At 35.8% G+C, this 20,000-nt stretch overlaps 3 protein-coding genes across 3 annotated transcripts in view; all 3 read left to right on the top strand.

The window, feature by feature from the left end:
- Positions 1 to 2,796: 2,796 nt before the first annotated feature.
- LOC137638631 (cuticle protein AM1199-like) lies at positions 2,797 to 4,788 on the top strand. The gene is made up of 3 exons (XM_068370887.1): positions 2,797 to 2,901; positions 3,722 to 3,966; positions 4,480 to 4,788. The coding sequence occupies exons 1-3, from the start codon at positions 2,893 to 2,895 to the stop codon at positions 4,652 to 4,654; spliced, it is 429 nt and encodes a 142-aa protein (XP_068226988.1). The 5' UTR covers positions 2,797 to 2,892; the 3' UTR covers positions 4,655 to 4,788.
- Positions 4,789 to 12,410: 7,622 nt separating this feature from the next.
- LOC137638630 (cuticle protein AM1199-like) lies at positions 12,411 to 14,286 on the top strand. The gene is made up of 3 exons (XM_068370885.1): positions 12,411 to 12,541; positions 13,409 to 13,653; positions 13,873 to 14,286. The coding sequence occupies exons 1-3, from the start codon at positions 12,533 to 12,535 to the stop codon at positions 14,045 to 14,047; spliced, it is 429 nt and encodes a 142-aa protein (XP_068226986.1). The 5' UTR covers positions 12,411 to 12,532; the 3' UTR covers positions 14,048 to 14,286.
- A 4,143-nt stretch (positions 14,287 to 18,429) lies between these two features.
- LOC137637940 (cuticle protein AM1199-like) overlaps positions 18,430 to 20,000 on the top strand; it is a 1,795-nt gene continuing 224 nt past the window's right edge. The window contains exons 1-3 of the mRNA XM_068370045.1: positions 18,430 to 18,483; positions 19,374 to 19,621; positions 19,832 to 20,000. The exon at positions 19,832 to 20,000 is cut by the window's right edge and continues 224 nt beyond it. Of these exons, the coding sequence (XP_068226146.1) occupies positions 18,475 to 18,483; positions 19,374 to 19,621; positions 19,832 to 20,000 (426 nt within the window). The 5' untranslated portion in view covers positions 18,430 to 18,474. The remainder of the gene's footprint in view (positions 18,484 to 19,373; positions 19,622 to 19,831) is intronic.

Genomic DNA, 20,000 nt, shown 5'->3' with positions numbered 1-20,000 from the left:
GGCGTTCACCAGTCAGGGACGTTATCGCATCGACCACCACAACCCTTTAGCGTTATCAAGAGCAACATTGTGACGATTACTAGGAACTTTACTAGAAAGCTAATTCAATAAATATCCAGATGGATCTTAGAAGAATGAAACAGCTTAATGATTTGGGAGTTAACGTAATTGATGATGAATGGGTTATTGTAGCGAGTCACGAAAAATTGTACTTTTATTATTATCATTATTATGATTATTATTATTATTATTATTATTATTATTATTATTATTATTAGTAGTAGTAGTAGTAGTAGTAGAAGTAGAAGTAGAAGTAGTAGTAGTAGTAGTAGTAGTAGTAGTATTAACAAGCTAGGCTATAACCCTAACTGGAAAAGCAAGATGCTATAAGCTCAAAGTCCCAACAGGGAAAAATAACCCAGTGGAGAAAGGAGAAAAGGAAGTGAATGAACTATAAGAGAAGAATACACAACCAAAATAAAATACTTCAAGAACAGTAACATGTAAATAAGAGAGTTGGAGAAAAATGGCGAATGTTTCTGGAACCCAATGTTGAGATAAAAGTATTTTTTCATGTACTCCTCTTACAATTATATGAAATGTGAATGTTAAATGTGAAAAAAATGCATAAGTTACTAAGACGAACATTCATGTGTGCAAAAGTAGAGATTGCAATGTCAGGAATGTAAGTACGATCAAATATAAGTAAAACGTCGTTATGTTGACAATCAGGATGAGATGGCTACTGCTGCTACTGCTATTAGAGCGATTAACACAGAAGGTGCAAGCCACGGGCTCTTGCACCAGATGGCTTTGCGGCAATTCTAAAGATGGGGCAGAGCGATGGGTTTAGAAGCAATGTTCAGAATTACATAGCTTAATTAAGGAAGAATGAGGCAGGATGACTAGACTTAAAAAGTCGGCGCAGATGTAGATGATTTGCTAGAATAAGAGCGTTGATGTCCGGGAAGCAAGTTACAGGCTGCAAGATAGTAGCGATCGGTGCAACATGTAAGGGACAGTTAATGTGCTACTGATGAGGTCACCTTATTACAATTAGAATTTACTTGTTTCGTGGAAGTTTTATGCACGTGGTATTCATCCTTGATTCGAAAGTTAAAAAGTAAACTTAATAGAGACAATTGTATTGTTTTTCTAAGGACTGAGTCTATTTTGTTTATGTGCCTCATGGTATTCTTAACTTCCTGTTTACGCTAAATCATATCTTTTAAATACAGTCTCTACTTAAAAGGAATTTAAAAAAAAGAAAATAAACTGATATTTTGCCTCCAATGATACAATTCTAAAAGTAAAATACTGCCGTTTCTTGGATAGCTTTCTCGCAGATATGAAATCAAGATATAGCGTTTAATTTTTTCTGTATTTATCCATTAAACGAGAAAAAAACTTTAATACTGATATCTACCTTTATTATAAACATCGCACATACAAACATTTATATGTATGTACATGTATGTATATGTATATAAACATACATACACATATATATATGTGTGTGTGTATGTGTATACATGTGTATATGTATGTGTGTATTTGAGTGTGAATCCATTTGTTTAAAGAGAGAGAGAGAGAGAGAGAGAGAGAGAGAGAGAGAGAGAGAGAGAGAGAGAGAGAGAGCAGAAAGTTAATTTCATTAGACCATTTGGGTATTCAGTAATCATTTGTAGGGTGAAGTTGCTAGGCTCATGCCATGCCTCAAGAGTGTAAAATCGCCTTAAATGACAACGGACTTTTCCTAGCGATCACTCCTTCAAGTACAGTCTAGAGTCTAGATTTTGTTTAGTAAAACGATCTTAGTAACAATAACATTGATATTAGACAAAGATTACACCAAGGTGGAGGACCTACCTGAGCACCTTAGATACAAAATATAAGGAATTGTTAAATGTTTAAAGGCCGCTCATGAATGACAGAGGCAAGGGACAGTGACAATGCTCTATCAAGTAGGACAATGCCCTAGAAACTAACCATATATACATATGATCAGCGCCTGAGCCCCCTCTCCCCCTAAGCGAGGGCCAAGGAGGGTCAGGCAATGGCTGCTGATGACTCAGCAGATAGATCTATGGGCTCCCCCAAACGCCTAATCCTTAGCTCACAAGGACGCTGAGGTAGCAGCAACCAAATGAACTAACGAGTTTGACCGGGACTCGAACCCCAGTCTGGCAATCACCAGGCAATGACGTTACCAACAGGCACCACAAAACTGCTAGTGAAATCAAGGAACCAAAAACTTTAGTCAAGATGAAAGTAAATGAGACAAATTTATTTTGTCGAAGTTTACAGGGTAGACTACTGGTAATACTTTCTTGTAAGTCTCGGCAATTGTGGAATTATGGAACTGTTGTACACCAAAGTTTCATTCTGAATTGTCTGGCCAAAAATGAAAATGAGACACTGTTAAGTTTTTCCCCAAGATTAAACGGTAAATTTTACCCTTTCATATCTTCAAACAGTGTTTTCATGACTTTAATTTTTCCATCTTTTATCTCCAACTTCTGGTTCTAGTGAAGAGTTCTGAGCGAAAGAAAATAGAATAGACAAAGTTCGTCTGATTGGTGCCAGTCGACGTTATATTTAGCATAAAAATGGCAGAACTGTCTCTTATTTCATTCGTATAGATTCATTGTGTACTCATAAAAAAGTTACTAGAGAGAGAGAGAGAGAGAGAGAGAGAGAGAGAGAGAGAGAGAGAGAGAGAGAGAGAGAGAGAGAGACTTGACCTTGGGTGGGAACTGGACAAGAATACATTTTTTTCACCATCGTCACCTGGTCGCCCTGTCTCATCTTCGAAGGAGGGAAAGGGCTGTATATAAGAGGGAGGATCCTTCCTCAGGGAACGAGTCCTTCCTGGCTATTCAACCGAGCAACATGAAGTCTGTGAGTATGAGAAGGATCTCAGGAGGTCCTGAGGTGGACGTCATACCTTTTTAAGGAAGTCCTGAAGGGGACTATTTTTTTTTCTTTAACTTGTGAAAATTGTCTTGGGTTTTCAGAAGCCTAAAGGGTCAGCTAAATTTTGCTGTGATTAATCCTTTGATAAAATCTCTAGAAATATTTTCCTTTTGAATCTAGACATTAAAGACAGTGCAACACTGAAAGACTTATTGTTAAAAAACTCCTTCAGTAAAATCCAAAGAACTATAAATGAATGCCAACAAAAAATTACCATAATATCTTGATCAATTACCCGTTTGTAATCATTATCAAGTTATTCACTAGGAAGAGGACGAGTTTTATGATTGTAATTAGAAGGTCCACTTCTTTTTGGGCTTTGTAATTTCACTTACTTTACAATTTCCGTGTTTCAAAAATATATTACGAAACTAAATGCATAAATGTTCCCACACCCAAACACTACCAGCTCGCGTGTTTATTTCGACAAATTCATAGTAAAGTTATTAATTTTCAATTATTAAATAGCATAATGTGTTAAAAAGCCAAAATTTTACTCGCTTTTTAAAACCTGTGTATTAAAAGACATTTATGCTAGTTATTATACGCATGCACAGTACATATAACGGCGAGGTAAGACAAAGTATTTTGAGGCCTCAGATAAATGGAAATAATCTAATGGCTTTCAGCTTTTCTTATTCAGCATAGCCACTTTAAGTTATAAGTAATATTTCATAACATGTGAATATTATTCCTATTAAATGCCGACCTATGTCGTCTTCATGAGTTCCTCCTCCTGCCACAGGTCATCCTTGCCTGCCTCGCCGCCGTGGCCGTCGCCGCCCCTCAGTTCGGCCTTCCCCAGCAGCAGTTCGTGCAGGCCACGTCACCCTTGATTATCCCGAACCAGGTGGCCATCCTGAGAGACGACCGTCAGGATCAGGGCAACGGAGAGTTCGCTTACAACTTCGAAGCCGACAATGGAATCAGCGAATCCAGAAGGGGATTCATCGGCTCCCTTGGCCAGTCCAACATGGAGGGATCCTTCAGGTATGCAAAGGACATTATTTTCTTTGATTGGTATACATCACTCGTCTTCTGTATTCTGTATGTATCCTCTACGCCGTAATATACATGTATCTAATTATCTGTACTTAGAGTTGTCCTCTGAATTAAATTTAGCGATGGATTCAGCTTGGAAAATATTAATTCTTCGCTAAGGATTTTATAGTTACTGATGATCTTTCGCCAAGATTGCTTGCTATTCTTAACTATAAAGATGTTTTAGAAATTAATGAATGCAAAGGTGGTGTTATAAGCCTTTTCCTTAATCATTTAACGGCATATTAAAAAAAAATGGTGACGGTGTACTTTTCTTTTAAATTTAATCAAGAATCCAATAGGTGAAACTAACAAAAATATAATTCACGTAGAATACAAAAACATAGGAAGAAACCAAGGCATGAAAACTTTAACAATAAGATGAAAATGTTTTAATTAATTCAGTGAAAACCTGGTAATATTAAATAACAAATTATTATCTTTAACCATTTCCTCCACCAGGTTCCCTCTTCCCGACGGCACTTTCGCTGAGGTCCGCTACGTCGCTGACGAAAACGGCTTCCGGGCTGAGTCCCCCCTGATCCCCACCCCTCACCCACTCCCCGCCCACGCCATCGAGCAGATCCGATTCGCTGAGGAACAGCGCGCCCGTGGGATTACTTTCAATGATTACTAAGCCCTGAACAAATCCGTGGAATCTCTCGTTTTATTCTAAAATTATATTTCCAAAGGAATTGAACTTGCAATGCTGAAGAAGATTTCTCTTCGTATATTCTATGAATACGCGAATTATTCCGTTCCTAGACCAATGAATTCTTGTTTTCTGTTTTTCTTCTGTTTATTCTTTTTATAAGTTGCCAGTGAAGGGGAGTACCCTTAATGAAAATGTTTATAAATAATAATAAAATCGATAAAGATAAAAACCTTTTTAATTCTGGTTAAGATTTTACTGGTATTAGTGGTAGAGGTTATCAAGGCTCGAGAATTGATTATCCACACAAAAGTGGTAAATTTTTTCTATTGGCCATGATTGAAGAAATATACTATCGTTTTCCTGATTCAATTGCCTTCGTTTTATATATATTATATATATAATATATATATATATATATATATATATATATATATATATATATATATATATACACATATACATATATACACACACACAATATATATATATATATATGTATATATATATATATATATATATATATATATATATATATATATATATATATATATATATATATATACAGTATACTTTTTTAACATCATTAATTTGAGTTTTAACGTCATCGGGAAAAATATAGGATTTAATCATATCCCACCGATAAAATTCTGAAACTAAGCAATATATATATGTATATATATATATATATATATATATATATATATATATATATATATATGTATATATATATATATATGTATATATATATATATATATATATGTATATATATATATATATATGTATATATATATATATATATATATATATATGTATATATGTATATATGTATATATATATATATATATATATATATATATATATATATATATATATATATATATATCATAAATATATATGTTTATATATAATTCAAGCACTGTATATAGAAATTCATATATACATATATGTATGTGTATGTATATATGCAGAGAGAGAGAGAGAGAGAGAGAGAGAGAGAGAGAGAGAGAGAGAGAGAGAGAGAGAGACTACGCAATGGGAAGAGGAAATGCCCACATTTCCAGAATTTGTGATGTTGAAAGATAATATGGAAATTACATGTCTTGATGAAATAAGAGACATTCTTACTAAGATAAGGATTGAGTGTTAGCAAAGATAGATACTTAAGAAGGATTGCGTGTCACGTGCACAAAACATTTTGGAATTTGCAGACGTAAGGAAATCGTGCACAATAATTAGTCGAAAGGCTGATGTTGAAATAATTAGAAATGTATTTCAGAAACAGGTTTCTTAAGCCAAGATTTGAACTTTTGACAGTGAATGGGAAACGTGTTATAAAACATTTGATAACTAAGCGCATTAATTCAATTTGATAATGAATATTAGAAAGCATTGGTATATATATTTTACTGTTTGATATCTACTTGGACCGAGTGATCCTAGATGTCAGGGAAATCAGTTGGCTGTAGACACTGGGTCTTGTTGCGTAGCAGCCGATTAAGAGAAGTCACTAAGTATGTATCTGAGAAACAAATTGAAAGGCACAATTCTTTCCATTTATAAAGTTGGAAGGAAGTTTTTTAGTTTAGAATAAATTATAAACGGAATTATGTTTTAATAGAGCAGACCATATTAATAAATTAAATGGGGATTATTGAATTAATTGTGACACGTAAGGGCGACTATCCGTTCCGTTTTAGATCAACGAAAATAAGATTTGGTTACAGGGAAAGAGTTATAACTTTTCCTAACCTACTGGGCATCGTCATAAGGAGAGAAAGTGTCGCAGCAGTAAGTCCTTGGGAAGTTGCAGATCGTGGGAGGATATGGAAGGATTTCGAGTGGTTTAGTCAGGTTCCAAATCTCATAAAAGTGATTTTTTAATTGGGGGTGGTAGTTTTCCTGCCAAAATTATGAAAATTCATATCTATGGGTATTTTGATATGATAAATCCATTGCAGCATGGTGCCAAAGCGAGAATGACCGGAAATGGATCAAAATGGCATCTGTTTCAAGATGGCTGCCATTTCGTGTAATATCTGTATAGATAAACATATTTTGTCAGTTTGACTGAACAAAGTGATCTACACTTAATATGTATACCTCAGTGAGTTCATTTTTAATGATTTAATTGAATGAACACATTCTTGTTGCCTTAAATCCAAGATGGCCGCCAAAACAGAGGGTTTAGACTATCTCTGTAATTTACGGAATTGTCTCCATTGATTGCAATTTTTCACAAATGATATGGAAACATCAGTACTGATTTTGAACAATGTTACACAGATTGCAGCATCACAATTAGTAGTTTTTAATAACATATAGTTATATGTAATGAATATATTTTATTGTAACTGGTACTACTTCACATGGGATACGATATTATGTTGAACTAGGTATCAAAAAGTAGTCTAGCTGCGGGCGGCTAATGCAGGTGCAACTGATGATAAACTTAAACAAAAGTGCACACAGGCTCAAAAGTTAAAACTTAATTCACTTTTAACATAAAACATTTGCTAATTTTTTAAACTGTCCACAACTGCTAAAACAAACTAGACAAAATTATTTATGCATGGCTGGTCTTCTTTGGATCTCTTATGACAAAGGATTGTACATTGAAGTTTAGATTTGAAACAACTGCACTTGTTTGATTGGCAGCCAGTTTTACAATTACATGACACCATTTCAATGACAGCGTCTGGAATGGGATGATTTGTCATCATAACTGGTATCAATTTCTGTTTCTCACTATCTAAGTTGAACCCCACGGAGATCAGAGCATTTGTTTTCATTTCAAGTACAGGCTCAGTAGCATTTTGCCATACATGCGCTTGAAGGAAGGCACGAGAGATGTGCAGCCGAGCTGCATCACTAGTAGGGGGTATTTCTTCTGGGCGATTGGTAGTCAATATACTCTTAACTCGCATGGCGTCCAACGATGATGACTGGTTGTCTTTGTACAATCTGCACATGAAGACTTCAACGTGCTTGTAGTCAATTTCAGATGGGCTTTTAAGGTTAGTATTGTCCAGAAGATTGTGGAAATCCTTAAAAGTATTCCATGCAGTTGATTTGCCAATGCCATATATATAACTCGTGGTATCACATCCAGTTAAAGAGTGAAGAAGGGGGATAGATATAGGATCCATGCCTTGGCTTATGATTCCTTCTACCACAAATTTGATGTCTGTGATCTTTTGTTCTTTTCCAATCTGCTGCTGTAAATACACTTTCCTATTTCCAAAATGTTTGTAGTTGGCAAGAAGAATCACAAATACATCAGTATCCTGTGACACTACCACAATATGTTCCGCGGTTGAATTGACTATGCTTAATACCATACGGGTATCTGCTTCCTCATGGTCAGACTCCATGCTATCTAACTGTATGCCCAAAGAGGATGAACGGACATCCATGGGGTCTTCAAATGCCCCAGAGACAACAATAATCTTATCTTGAGGTGCATTTTTGATGAGAGTATCACCAAGGAGCTGCTGCAGAGCAATCTTGTTATCATTTATGCTCAAAAAGCTTTTGAAGTTGTCACCTTGAGGCAGGTTTACTTCTGGGGAAATTACTTTTGGCACCGCTTTGCGTTTTTGTTTTCTTTTTCCTTGTTTGTCTTTGGATTTAGAGGCCCTAGCACTTCGTGTGTCATCTTTGATGGAAGTTCCATCATAGCGGTCCATCACAATGTCTATCCTTGTGCTTGGAAACTTATATACCCCCTTGCAGTACTCTGTAGCAAATTCTCCGAATGTACTAATCGATTTAGTTGAAACCCTGTAGACATACGCCATCCCATCAACAACATGCTGTGAAGAAGTGGGGTCTATTTGGGGAACAATTTGGGAAGGCTGAACTTTTGCAGTTTCACAAATGTTGTTGACTAGATCTGACTTGTTTCCTTTCCTCATGGTCTTATCTGTATAAAACAGTGCAATGGGGACAGACATCATTTCATGCTTTGCGATATGTTGCAGATCTACTGGCCTTCCAGCTTCATATGCTACACAGAGACGCTGTAGCACACCTCTGTTTGCATTTACAACTTTATTTTGCTGAGAGCCTGTTTGGTCCACTTCAAATAAGTTAGAAAAAGTGGGACTTTTCATTTTCTTCATTGCAGCACTGAATAGTACACTTGGTTTAGACTGTCCAATAGCGCGAACAAGCCTTTCCTTCATAAACCTTTTCACCTCTTCCTGGCCTTTAGATTCACTTTCTAATAATGACTCTTCAATGTGGGGAGGAGCTACATCTTTATTGATGATTGTTGTTTTGTAACTTTTCGTGCATACTGAATGTTCTGGCACATGACAGCTCACCACTTTCTACCTCAGAACAACATAACACACAGTGAGTGCCCTTTATGTAAGTTTTGGCCTGACTTCTAAGGAATACTCTTCCAGAATTATCCAAACCACCCATGTCCATATCAGTAGCGTCTGCATTATCAGAAAAACGGTCGAGTTTAAGTTTGCTCATGAAATTAGGCCTACATTCACGGTGCCATACTAGCTTGGGATGATCAGTTTCCTGAAAGATATCATCTAGTATAGCCAACGCCGCTGTTATGCAGGCTGGCCTCTCTACCTTGTTTTTCCAGAGTTCACATTGTGATTTTATGTCTTGAATATTTGTAACATCAGAAACAGGCTTATTTTTCCTAAACTTTGTCTTTGGGTCCTTCTTATCATTTTGACAAACAAAGCACTTCTGCTCATAATCAAACCGTGCTGGGCGCTTGGCCGATGACGCCATATCCCTAGTTATTATACTTCTACGATGCAGTTATTTCACAACCTATTGCTGAAATGAGAACATATTATTACCCCAAACTATCTATACTAATATAATTTATATGAAAACATCATAAACGTTGTCCTGTAAAATGAATAATCAGTTTGATTTTGTGAATATTTAAACAAAAAATGTAGAAATTCAAAAAATAAAGGGCAATGTTAACGTATACATTTTAGTGGCCATCTTGAATTTAAGACTACACAAATTCATAAAATCAATAAAATTACTTGAAATAGACTCGTTTAGTCCCAAACAGTAAAAACAGATAATTTTGTTCAATGAAATGGACAAAATATTGTTATCTTCGCAGAAATGGTACGAAATGGCGGCCATCTTTAAATGGACGCCATTTTGAGCCATTTCTGTTCATTTTTCGCTTTGGCACCATGTTGCAATGGATTTGTCATGTCAAAATCTCCCAAGATAGAAAATTTCATAATTTTGGCAGAAAAACTACCACCCCAATGGAATTTTTAGTTTTGGACCCTGACTAGTTAGGGGAAGAAGAATATTGGGTGTTTATATCTTATGGAGTGAACGATGTTTTCTGATGGTCCGGTGTTGGTTGGTAACGGTAAGGAGAAGCTTTAAAGAATGGTGGGGGATTAAAATGGCTTATAGAAAATAAATCATTGTTATCAAAGGCAAATTGGTGATAGTTACTAGTAACTAGAAAGCTAGCTGATATTTCCAAATGGATGGTGGGAGAAGGAAACAGCTAATTCCTTCAAGATTTGCGAATAACCGTCAACGATAATGAAATGATTATCATAGAAGTGAGTTAAAAAAGGGGAAACAAAAAAGGGTGCCAGAATATCCTCAAAGTGATGAGAAGAGGGGACAACTGTCTCAGGAACCAAAGACAGAGATCAAAGAATGATGTTATAGGTAATCTTCCCCAAATAATATGAAATGTGGATGTTGAATGTGGATGAGAATAAAACTAAATGATGCAATGAACTGCCTGTTTGGGAAAAATATATAACAACCTAAAGAAAGTTAAAGTACAAACAAACAAGAGCAATCAGAGAATTCAGACCTCCGCCAATGAATATTGCCAACACTTTACTGAAGTCTACGGACGAAACACTTCTCTTTTTTTAATATGCTGACCGTGGATGAATCTCCTATAACATTTAACTGAAGTCTACGGACAGCGCATCCCCCTTTTCATATCCTGATTATAGATGGCGAAACTTGCAAATCCGGATCATCTCAAAAAGTTAATAGGCCTAAAATCTACATATCTGTGGTGAAAGTTTCCTCAAAATCCGTCGAGTAGGTTCAAAGGTTTTAAAGACCGCCCATTGAATGGCAGAGGCAAGGGACAGTGACATTGCCCTATCAAGCAGGACAATGCCCTAGAGACTGGCCATATTACATATGATCAGCGCCCAACCAACCTCTCCACCCAAGCTAGGACCAAGGAGGGCCAGGCAATGACTGCCGATGACTCAGCAGATAGACCTAAAGGCTCCCCCAAACGCCCCAGCCTTAGCTCACAAGGACGGTGAGGTTGCAGAGACGTAATGAACTAACGAGTTTGAGTGGGACTCGAACCCAGTGTGGCAATCACCAGCCAAGGACGCTACCACTAGGCCACCACAACCCTAGGTTTGACGCAATCCTGTCCACCGACAGAAACACAGACAAGTAAATAAATAAACCGACTCTATTTCATAACCTCCTTGGCGGAGGTAATGAAATCAAAATGTTGGTATAGTGACAATCTGGATCAGATGGCGTTGAAGTAGTTCCAAAGATGATGGGGGGAGGAGTGGATGGATTTGGGAGAATTGTTCAAAATATCATTACTTACAGGAGAATGATAACAGGACGAAAGATAATGACTTGGCTATTATAAAATGGTACGATAGTTCCGAATGGCGCAATATTTAAGGAACAGTTAATGTGTAAATGATGAGCTTACCTTATTATTACTTGTTTCATAGAAAATTTTATGGCCACGATATTTTTCCTTAATTCAAACCTTAAAAAAGCAAACTTAACAATGACAATTGAATTGTTTTCCTGAGGAAACATACTAACAGAATTGAGCTTCATTATGTTCATTTGCCTCATGGAATTCACAACTTCCTGCTTACGCTAGATTTATTTTGGATGTATTCGCTCCTCAAGAGGAGTTTTTGAAGAAAAATCTCGGTATCTACAATAAAAGAATCTAAACCCATTTCTAGAATATATATATATATATATATATATATATATATATATATATATATATATATATATAAATATATATATATATAAATATATATATATATATATAAATATATATATATATATAAATATATATATATATATAAATATATATATACATATATATATATATAAATATATATATATATACATATATATAAATATATATATATATATAAATATATATATATATATATATATATATATATATATATATATATATATATATATATTGCTGTGCACCAAAGTTTCACTTTAATTAGCAAGTTAAAAGATGAATATGACACGGTGCTTTGCTTTTACCTAACACTCAGTGACCAATTTGGCCATTTATTTTTCTCACATCATCAAAATCTTGATTTGCACATTATTGAACAATATTCCTCATATATGTTTTTATAGGTTTATGAGATAATATTTTTCACTTCAGAATTTATTAAACCTCTCATGAGAAAGAAAATAACATAGAAAAGATTTATCTGAGGACCGCCAATCTCCGCCATGTTTAGCATGTAAAAGTATTTCGCTTATTTCAATCGTCTAGCTTAACTAGGTAAGCAAAAGCCAGTTACTAGAGAGAGAGAGAGAGAGAGAGAGAGAGAGAGAGAGAGAGAGAGAGAGAGAGAGAGAGAGAGAGAGAGAGAGAGAGAGACACACACACACACACACACACACACACACATGACCTTGGGTGGGAACTGGACAAGAAGAATACATTTTTTCACCATCGTCACCTTGTCGCACTGTCTCATCTCCGAAGGAGGGAAAGGGCTGTATATAAGAGGGAGGATCCTTCCTCAGGGAACGAGTCCTTCCTGGCTATTCAATCGAGCAACATGAAGTCTGTGAGTATGAGAAGGATCTCAGGAGGTCCTGAGATGGACTTTGTCCATTTCGTTTGTACAAATTGTCTTAAGGATATCTAAGTTTGAAGGGTCAACTATAAGTTGCAGTGATCAATCATTTGGTAAAATACTAGAAAATATTTTTTCTTCGTATACTATGCAGCACTAAAAGAAAGTGTTAAAAACTCTTGGAGTAAAATATAAGGAACCATAAATTAATCCCCCACCCACATATTAAGAACAGTAATATCTTGACTAACCATATTATTTACTGGGAAGGGAACACTTCGTGTGAGTGCAATTGGAAGGCCTACTGACCACAAGTTACGTTGGTTTATTTTTTTAACACTTATTTTTGGATGTTGTATTTTCACTTGCTGTATAATTCTCATATATTACGAAACTAAGGATATTTCCAAATGAACTATATATACCTTATATACACTAAAATGCACAATTGCTCCATAGTCCCCACACAAGAAACACACTCGCGTATTATAATATTTCAACTAATTCATAGTAAATTCGTCGATTTTCAATCATTAACTAGCGTATACATGTTAGGGCACAAACATGCATGCTTTTTAGCATAGCCTAAATGTATTTTTTATCTTCGTTATTATATACATGTACATGCAAGGCCGAGCTAACAAAATGCGTTTTGACATGTTAGAAATAAAAAAAAAAAAGGAAATAATCTAATGGCTTTAAATTTTCCATATTCAGGATAGCCACTTAAGTTATAAGCAATATTTATTTAAACTTTAAACATAAATGTTATCCCTATTAAATGGCAAAGTACGCAATGAAGTTTATTAAATCTCCATGACCCCACGGTGTCTTAATGAGTTCCTTCTCCTGCCCCAGGTCATCCTTGCCTGCCTTGCCGCCGTGGCCGTCGCCGCCCCTCAGTTCGGCCTTCCCCAACAGCAGTTCGTACAGGCCACGTCCCCCTTGATCCTGCCGAACCAGGTGGCCATCCTGAGAGACGACCGTCAGGATTTGGGCAACGGAGAGTTCGCTTACAACTTCGAGGCCGACAATGGAATCAGTGAATCCAGAAGAGGATTCCTCGGCTCCCTTGGGCAGTCCAACATGGAGGGATCCTTCAGGTAGGCAAAGGATACTATCTTCTTCCTTTTATAAATTAAAATGTTTAAGTATTTTGTATTCTTGCCTGTACACCAGAGTATACATTCTATAATTCCCAGCACTATAGCTAAAGCGTCCGCTGTAATCTGCAAATTTGTCTCCTTGTCAAAGAATAATGATTGAAAAAATATTATTTTAACGCATCTATCACATTAATTACAAATCCCTTCCTCCACCAGGTTCCCTCTTCCCGACGGCACCTTCGCTGAGGTCCGCTACGTCGCTAACGAAAACGGCTTCCGGGCTGAGTCCCCCCTCATCCCCACCCCCCACCCACTCCCCGCCCACGCCATCGAGCAGATCCGATTCGCTGAGGAACAGCGCGCCCGCGGGATTACTTTTGATGACTACTAAGCTCTGAACAAGTCCGTGAAATCTCTCGCTTTATTCTACAATTATATTTTCAATGGAATTGAACTTGCAATGCCGAAGATGATTTCTCTTCGTATATTCTATGAATACGCGATTTATTCTGTTCCTTGACCAATGAATTCTTGTTTTCTGTTTATCTTCTGTTTATTTTTTATGTTGCCAGTGAAGGGGATTACCCTCAATGAAAATGTTTATAAATAATAATAAAATCGATAAAGATATTAATTGTTAAAGATTATCCTATATTGAACTGAAAGGTTTCTTTCTGTTGTTTGACGGGATAAAAACCTTTAAAATTCTGGTTAAGAATTTACTGGTATTAGTGGTAGAGGTTATCATGGCTCAAGAATTGATTATCCACACAAAAGTGATACATTTATCGTATTGGCCATGATTGAAGAAATCTACTATCTTTTTCCTGATTCAATCATCTTCATTATATATATATATATATATATATATATATATATATATATATATATATATATATATAGCCTATATATATATATATATAGGCTATATATATATATATATATATATATATATATATATATATATATATATAATACTTTTTTATTATTACTAATATGAGTGTTAACGGCATCGGGAAAAATACAGGATTTAATCATATCTCACGGATAAAATTCTGAAACTAAGTAATATATATATATATATATATATATATATATATATATATATATATATATATATATATATACATACATATATATATATAAATATATATATATATATACATACATACATACATATATATATATATATAAATATATATATATATATATATATATATATATATATATATATATATATATATAAATATATATATATACATATATATATATTTATATAAATGTTTATATATAATTTATGCACTGTATATAGAAATTCATATATACATATATGTATGTGTGTGTATATATGTAAAGAGAGAGAGAGAGAGAGAGAGAGAGAGAGAGAGAGAGAGAGAGAGAGAGAGAGAGAGAGAGAGAGAGACTACGCAATGGGAAGAGGAAATGCCCACATTTCCAGAATTTGCGATGTTAAAAGATGCTATGGAAATTACATGTCTTGATGAAGTAAGAGACATTCTAGCTAAGATAAGGATTGAGTGTTAGCAAAGATATATACTTAAAAAGGATTGCGTGTCACGTGCATAAAACATTTTGGAATTTGCGGACGTGAGGAAATCGTGCTCAATAATTAGTCGAGAGGCTGATGTTAAAATAATTAGAAATGTATTTCAGAAACAGGTTTCTTAAGCTAAGGTTTGAACTTTTGACAGTGAATGGGAAACTTGTTATAAAACATTTGATAATAAAACGCATTAATTCAATTTGATAATATTAGAAAGCTTCGTTATGTATGCTTTGCTGTTTGATATCTACTTGGACCGAGTGATGCGAGATGTCATGGAAATTAGTTGGTTGTAGACACTGGGTCTTGTTGCATAGCAGCCGCTTAAGAGAAAATACTATGTTTGTGCATTAGAAACTAATTAAAAGGCCCAATTCTTTCCATTTATATAGTTGGAAGGGTTTTTAAATTTAGAATAAATCTAAAAAGGAATTATGTTTTATTAGAGGAGACTATATTAATAAGTTAAATGAGGATTATTAAATTGATTGTGACACGTAAAAGCGCCTATACGTTCCGTTTTAGATCAACGAAAAGATTTGGTAACAGGCAGTGTTAAAAGTTCCCCTAACCTACTGGGCATCGTCATGAGGAGAGAAAGTGTCGCAGCAGGAAGTCCTAGGGAAGATGCAGATCTTGGGAGGATCTAGAAGGATTTCGAGTGGTCAGGGCAAGAAGAATATTAGTAATTGTTTATATCTCTTGGAGTGAACGATGTTTTCTGATGGTCCGGTGTTAGATGGTAACAGTAAGGAGAAGCTATAAAGACTGGTGGGAGATTGAAATGACTTATTAAAGAAAATAAATTACTGTTATCAAGAGAAACTTTGTGATAGTTACTAGTAACTAGAAAACTAGTTCATATTTCAAAATGGATGGTGGGAGAAGGAAATTGCTAATTCCTTCAAGATTTGCGAATAATGGTAATGGATAATGAATGGATTATCATAGAAGTGAGTAACAAAATAGGTGAAACAAAAAAGGGTAACAGATTATCTTCAAAGTGTTGGGAAGAGATGACGAGTGTCCCAGGAACCAAAGAAAGAGATCAAAGAATGATGTTATAGGTAATCCTCCCCTAATAATACGAAATGTGGATGTTGAATGTGGATGAGAATAAAACTGTAAATTGATGCAATGAACTGCCTGTTTGGGAAAAAGATATAACAACTTGAAGAAAGTTAAAGTACAACAAAACAAGAGCAATCAGAGAATTCAGACCTCCGCTAATGAATATTGCCAACATTTTACTGAAGTCTATGGACGAAACACTTCTCTTTTTTTTATATGTTGACCGTGGATGAATCTCCTATAACATTTAACTAAAGTCTACGGACAGCGCATCCCCCTTTTCATATCCTGATTATAGATGGCAAAATTTGCAAATTCGGATCATCTCAAAAAGTTAATAGGGTCGTCCATGGCCTAAAATCTACATATCTGTGGTGAAAGTTTCCTCAAAATCCGTCGAGTAGGTTCAAAAGTTTTAAAGACCGCCCATGAATGGCAGAGGCAAGGGACAGTGACATTGCCCTATCAAGCAGGACAATGCCTTAGACTGAGGCTGACCATATTGAATATGATCAGCGCCCAACCACCCTCTCCACCCAAGCAATGACCACGGAGGACCAGGCAATGGCTGCGGATAACTCAGCAGATAGACCTATAGGCTCTCCCAGACCCCCCAGCCTTACCTCACAAGGACAGTAAGGTTGCAGCGACGTAATGAACTAACGAGTTTGAGCGGGACTCGAACCCAGTGTGGCAATCACCAGCCAAGGATGCTACCACTAGGCCACCAAAACCCTAGGTTTGACGCAATCCTGTCCACCGAGACACAGACAAGTAAATAAATAAACCGACTCTATTTTATAACCTCCTTGGCGGAGGTAATGAATCAAAGTGTTGGTATAGTGACAATCTGGATCAGATGGTGTTGAAGTAGTTCTAAAGATAATGAGGGTTGGATGGATTATTGAGAATTGTTCAAAATAACATTGCTTAAAGGGGAATGAGAGCAAGACGACCGATGAAGATTTGGCTACTATAAAATGGAAGAGGTGCTAGAAACAAAAGAGCCTTGTTATCCGGGAAGCAAGTTAATGTATGTACGATAGTACCGAATGGCGCAATATTTATGGAACACTTAATGTGCTAATGATGAGCTTACCTTATTATTACTTGTTTCATAGAAAATTTTATGCCCACGGTATTTTTCCTTAATTCAAACCTTAAAAAAGCAAACTTAACAATGACAATTGGATTGTTTTCCTGAGGAAACATACTAACAGAATTGAGCTTAATTATGTTAATTTGGCTCATGGAATTCACAACTTCCTGATTCCGCTAGATTTCTTTTGGATGTATTCGCTCCTCGAGAGGAGTTTTTGAAGAAAAAATCTCGATATCAAATAAAAAAAAAATCTAAACCCATTTCTAGAATATATATATATATATATATATATATATATATATATATATATATATATACATATATATATATATATATATATATATATATATATATATATGTATATATATATATATATATATATGAATATATATCTATATTTATATGAATATATATATATATATATATATATATATATATATATATATATATATATATATATATATATATATATATATATATATATATATATATATTATTATGTGCTGTGCACCAAAGTTTCATTTTAATTAGCAAGTTGAAAGATGAATATGACACGGTGCTTTGCTTTTACATAACGCTCAGTGACCAATTTGGCCATTTATTTTTCTCACATCATCAAAATCTTGATTTGCACTTTATTGAACATTATTCCTCATATATGTTTTTTATAGGTTTATGATATTATATTTTTCACTTCGGAATTTATTAAAGCTCTCATGAGAAGGAAAATAACTTAAACATGGTTTATCTGAGGACCGCCAATCTCCGTCATGTTTAGTATGTAAAAGTCTTTCGCTTATTTCAATCGTCTAGCTTAACTAGGTACGCAAAAGCCAGTTACTAGAGAGAGAGAGAGAGAGAGAGAGAGAGAGAGAGTGAGAGAGAGAGAGAGAGAGAGAGAGAGAGAGAGAGAGAGAGAGAGAGACTTGACCTTGGGTGGGAACTGGACAAGAAGAATACATTTTTTCACCATCGTCACCTTGTCGCACCGTCTCATCTCCGAAGGAGGGAAAGGGCTGTATATAAGAGGGAGGATCCTTCCTCAGGGAACGAGTCCTTCCTGAGTATTCAATCGAGCAACATGAAGTCTGTGAGTATGAGAAGGATCTCAGGAGGTCCTGTGATGGACTTTGTCCATTTCATTTGTACAAATTGTCTTAAGGATATCTAAGTTTGAATGGTCAACTATAAGTTGCAGTGATCAATCATTTGATAAAATACTAGAAAATATTTTCCCTTCGTATACTATACAGCACTAAAAGAAATAAGTGTTGAAAAAGCTCTTTCAGTAAAATGTAAGGAACTTTAAATGAATGCCCCATCCCCCCCCCCCCCCCCGCCCAATTAAGAACGATAACATTCCCCATTAGTAATTATAACCATAGCATACACTGGGAAGGGGATTGCAATTGTGATTGCAATTGGAAGGCCCACTGACCACAAATTACTTTAGTTTATCTTTCTATATTTATTTTTGGTTTTCGTATTTTCACTTACTGTATAATTCTCATATATTATGAAACTACGAATATTTCCAAATGAACTATATAACTTGTATGCGCTAAAAAGCACAGTTGCTCCACCAATCACACACAGACACAGACACGCGTGTTATAATATCTTTACAAATTCATACATAGTAAATTCGTCGATTTTCAATCATAAAATAGCGTATATATGTTGAAAGACACAATTATTCCAAGTTTTTTTAGTATATATGTATTACTAGACATTGATCCTCGTTATTATATACATGTCCATGCAAGGCAGAGCTAACAAATGCGTTTTGACAGGTTAGAAAAGAAAAATAGAAATAATTTGAAGGCTTAAAATTGTCCTTATTCGGGATAGCCCCTTAAGTTATAAGCGATATTCATTTAAACGTAAATGTTATTCCTATTAAATGCCAACCTACCCAAGGAAGTTAATTCAATCTCCTTGGACCCACGGTGTCTTCATGAGTTCCACCTTTTGCCGCAGGTCATCCTTGCCTGCCTCGCCGCCGTGGCCGTCGCCGCCCCTCAGTTTGGCCTTCCCCAGCAGCAGCAGTTCGTGCAGGCGACGTCACCCTTGATTATCCCGAACCAGGTGGCCATCCTGAGGGACGACCGTCAGGATCAGGGCAACGGAGAGTTCGCTTACACCTTTGAGGCCGACAATGGAATCAGCGAATCCAGAAGGGGATTCCTCGGCTCCCTTGGCCAGTCCAACATGGAGGGATCCTTCAGGTATGAAAAGGACATTGGGTTCCTCAATTTTCGTTTATTTTGTATTCATGCCTGTACACCAAAGTATACATTATACAATTTCCTGCACAACAGCTAAAACGTTAGCTGTATTCTGCAAATTTGTCTCCTTGTCAAAGAATAATGATTGATATTTTTTTTTTTTTTTCTAACGCGTTCATCACATTAATTACAAATTCCTTCCTCCATCAGATTCCCTCTTCCCGACGGCACCTTCGCTGAGGTCCGCTACGTCGCTGACGAAAACGGCTTCCGGGCTGAGTCCCCCCTGATCCCCACCCCCCACCCACTCCCCGCCCACGCCATCGAGCAGATCCGATTCGCTGAGGAACAGCGCGCCCGTGGGATTACTTTCAACGAT

The sequence above is a fragment of the Palaemon carinicauda genome, chromosome 3 (assembly GCF_036898095.1).
Source record: "Palaemon carinicauda isolate YSFRI2023 chromosome 3, ASM3689809v2, whole genome shotgun sequence".
NCBI lineage: Eukaryota > Metazoa > Arthropoda > Malacostraca > Decapoda > Palaemonidae > Palaemon > Palaemon carinicauda.
Note: the sequence above shows the minus strand (reverse complement) of the source record. Positions and strands in the feature narration are given on the sequence as shown.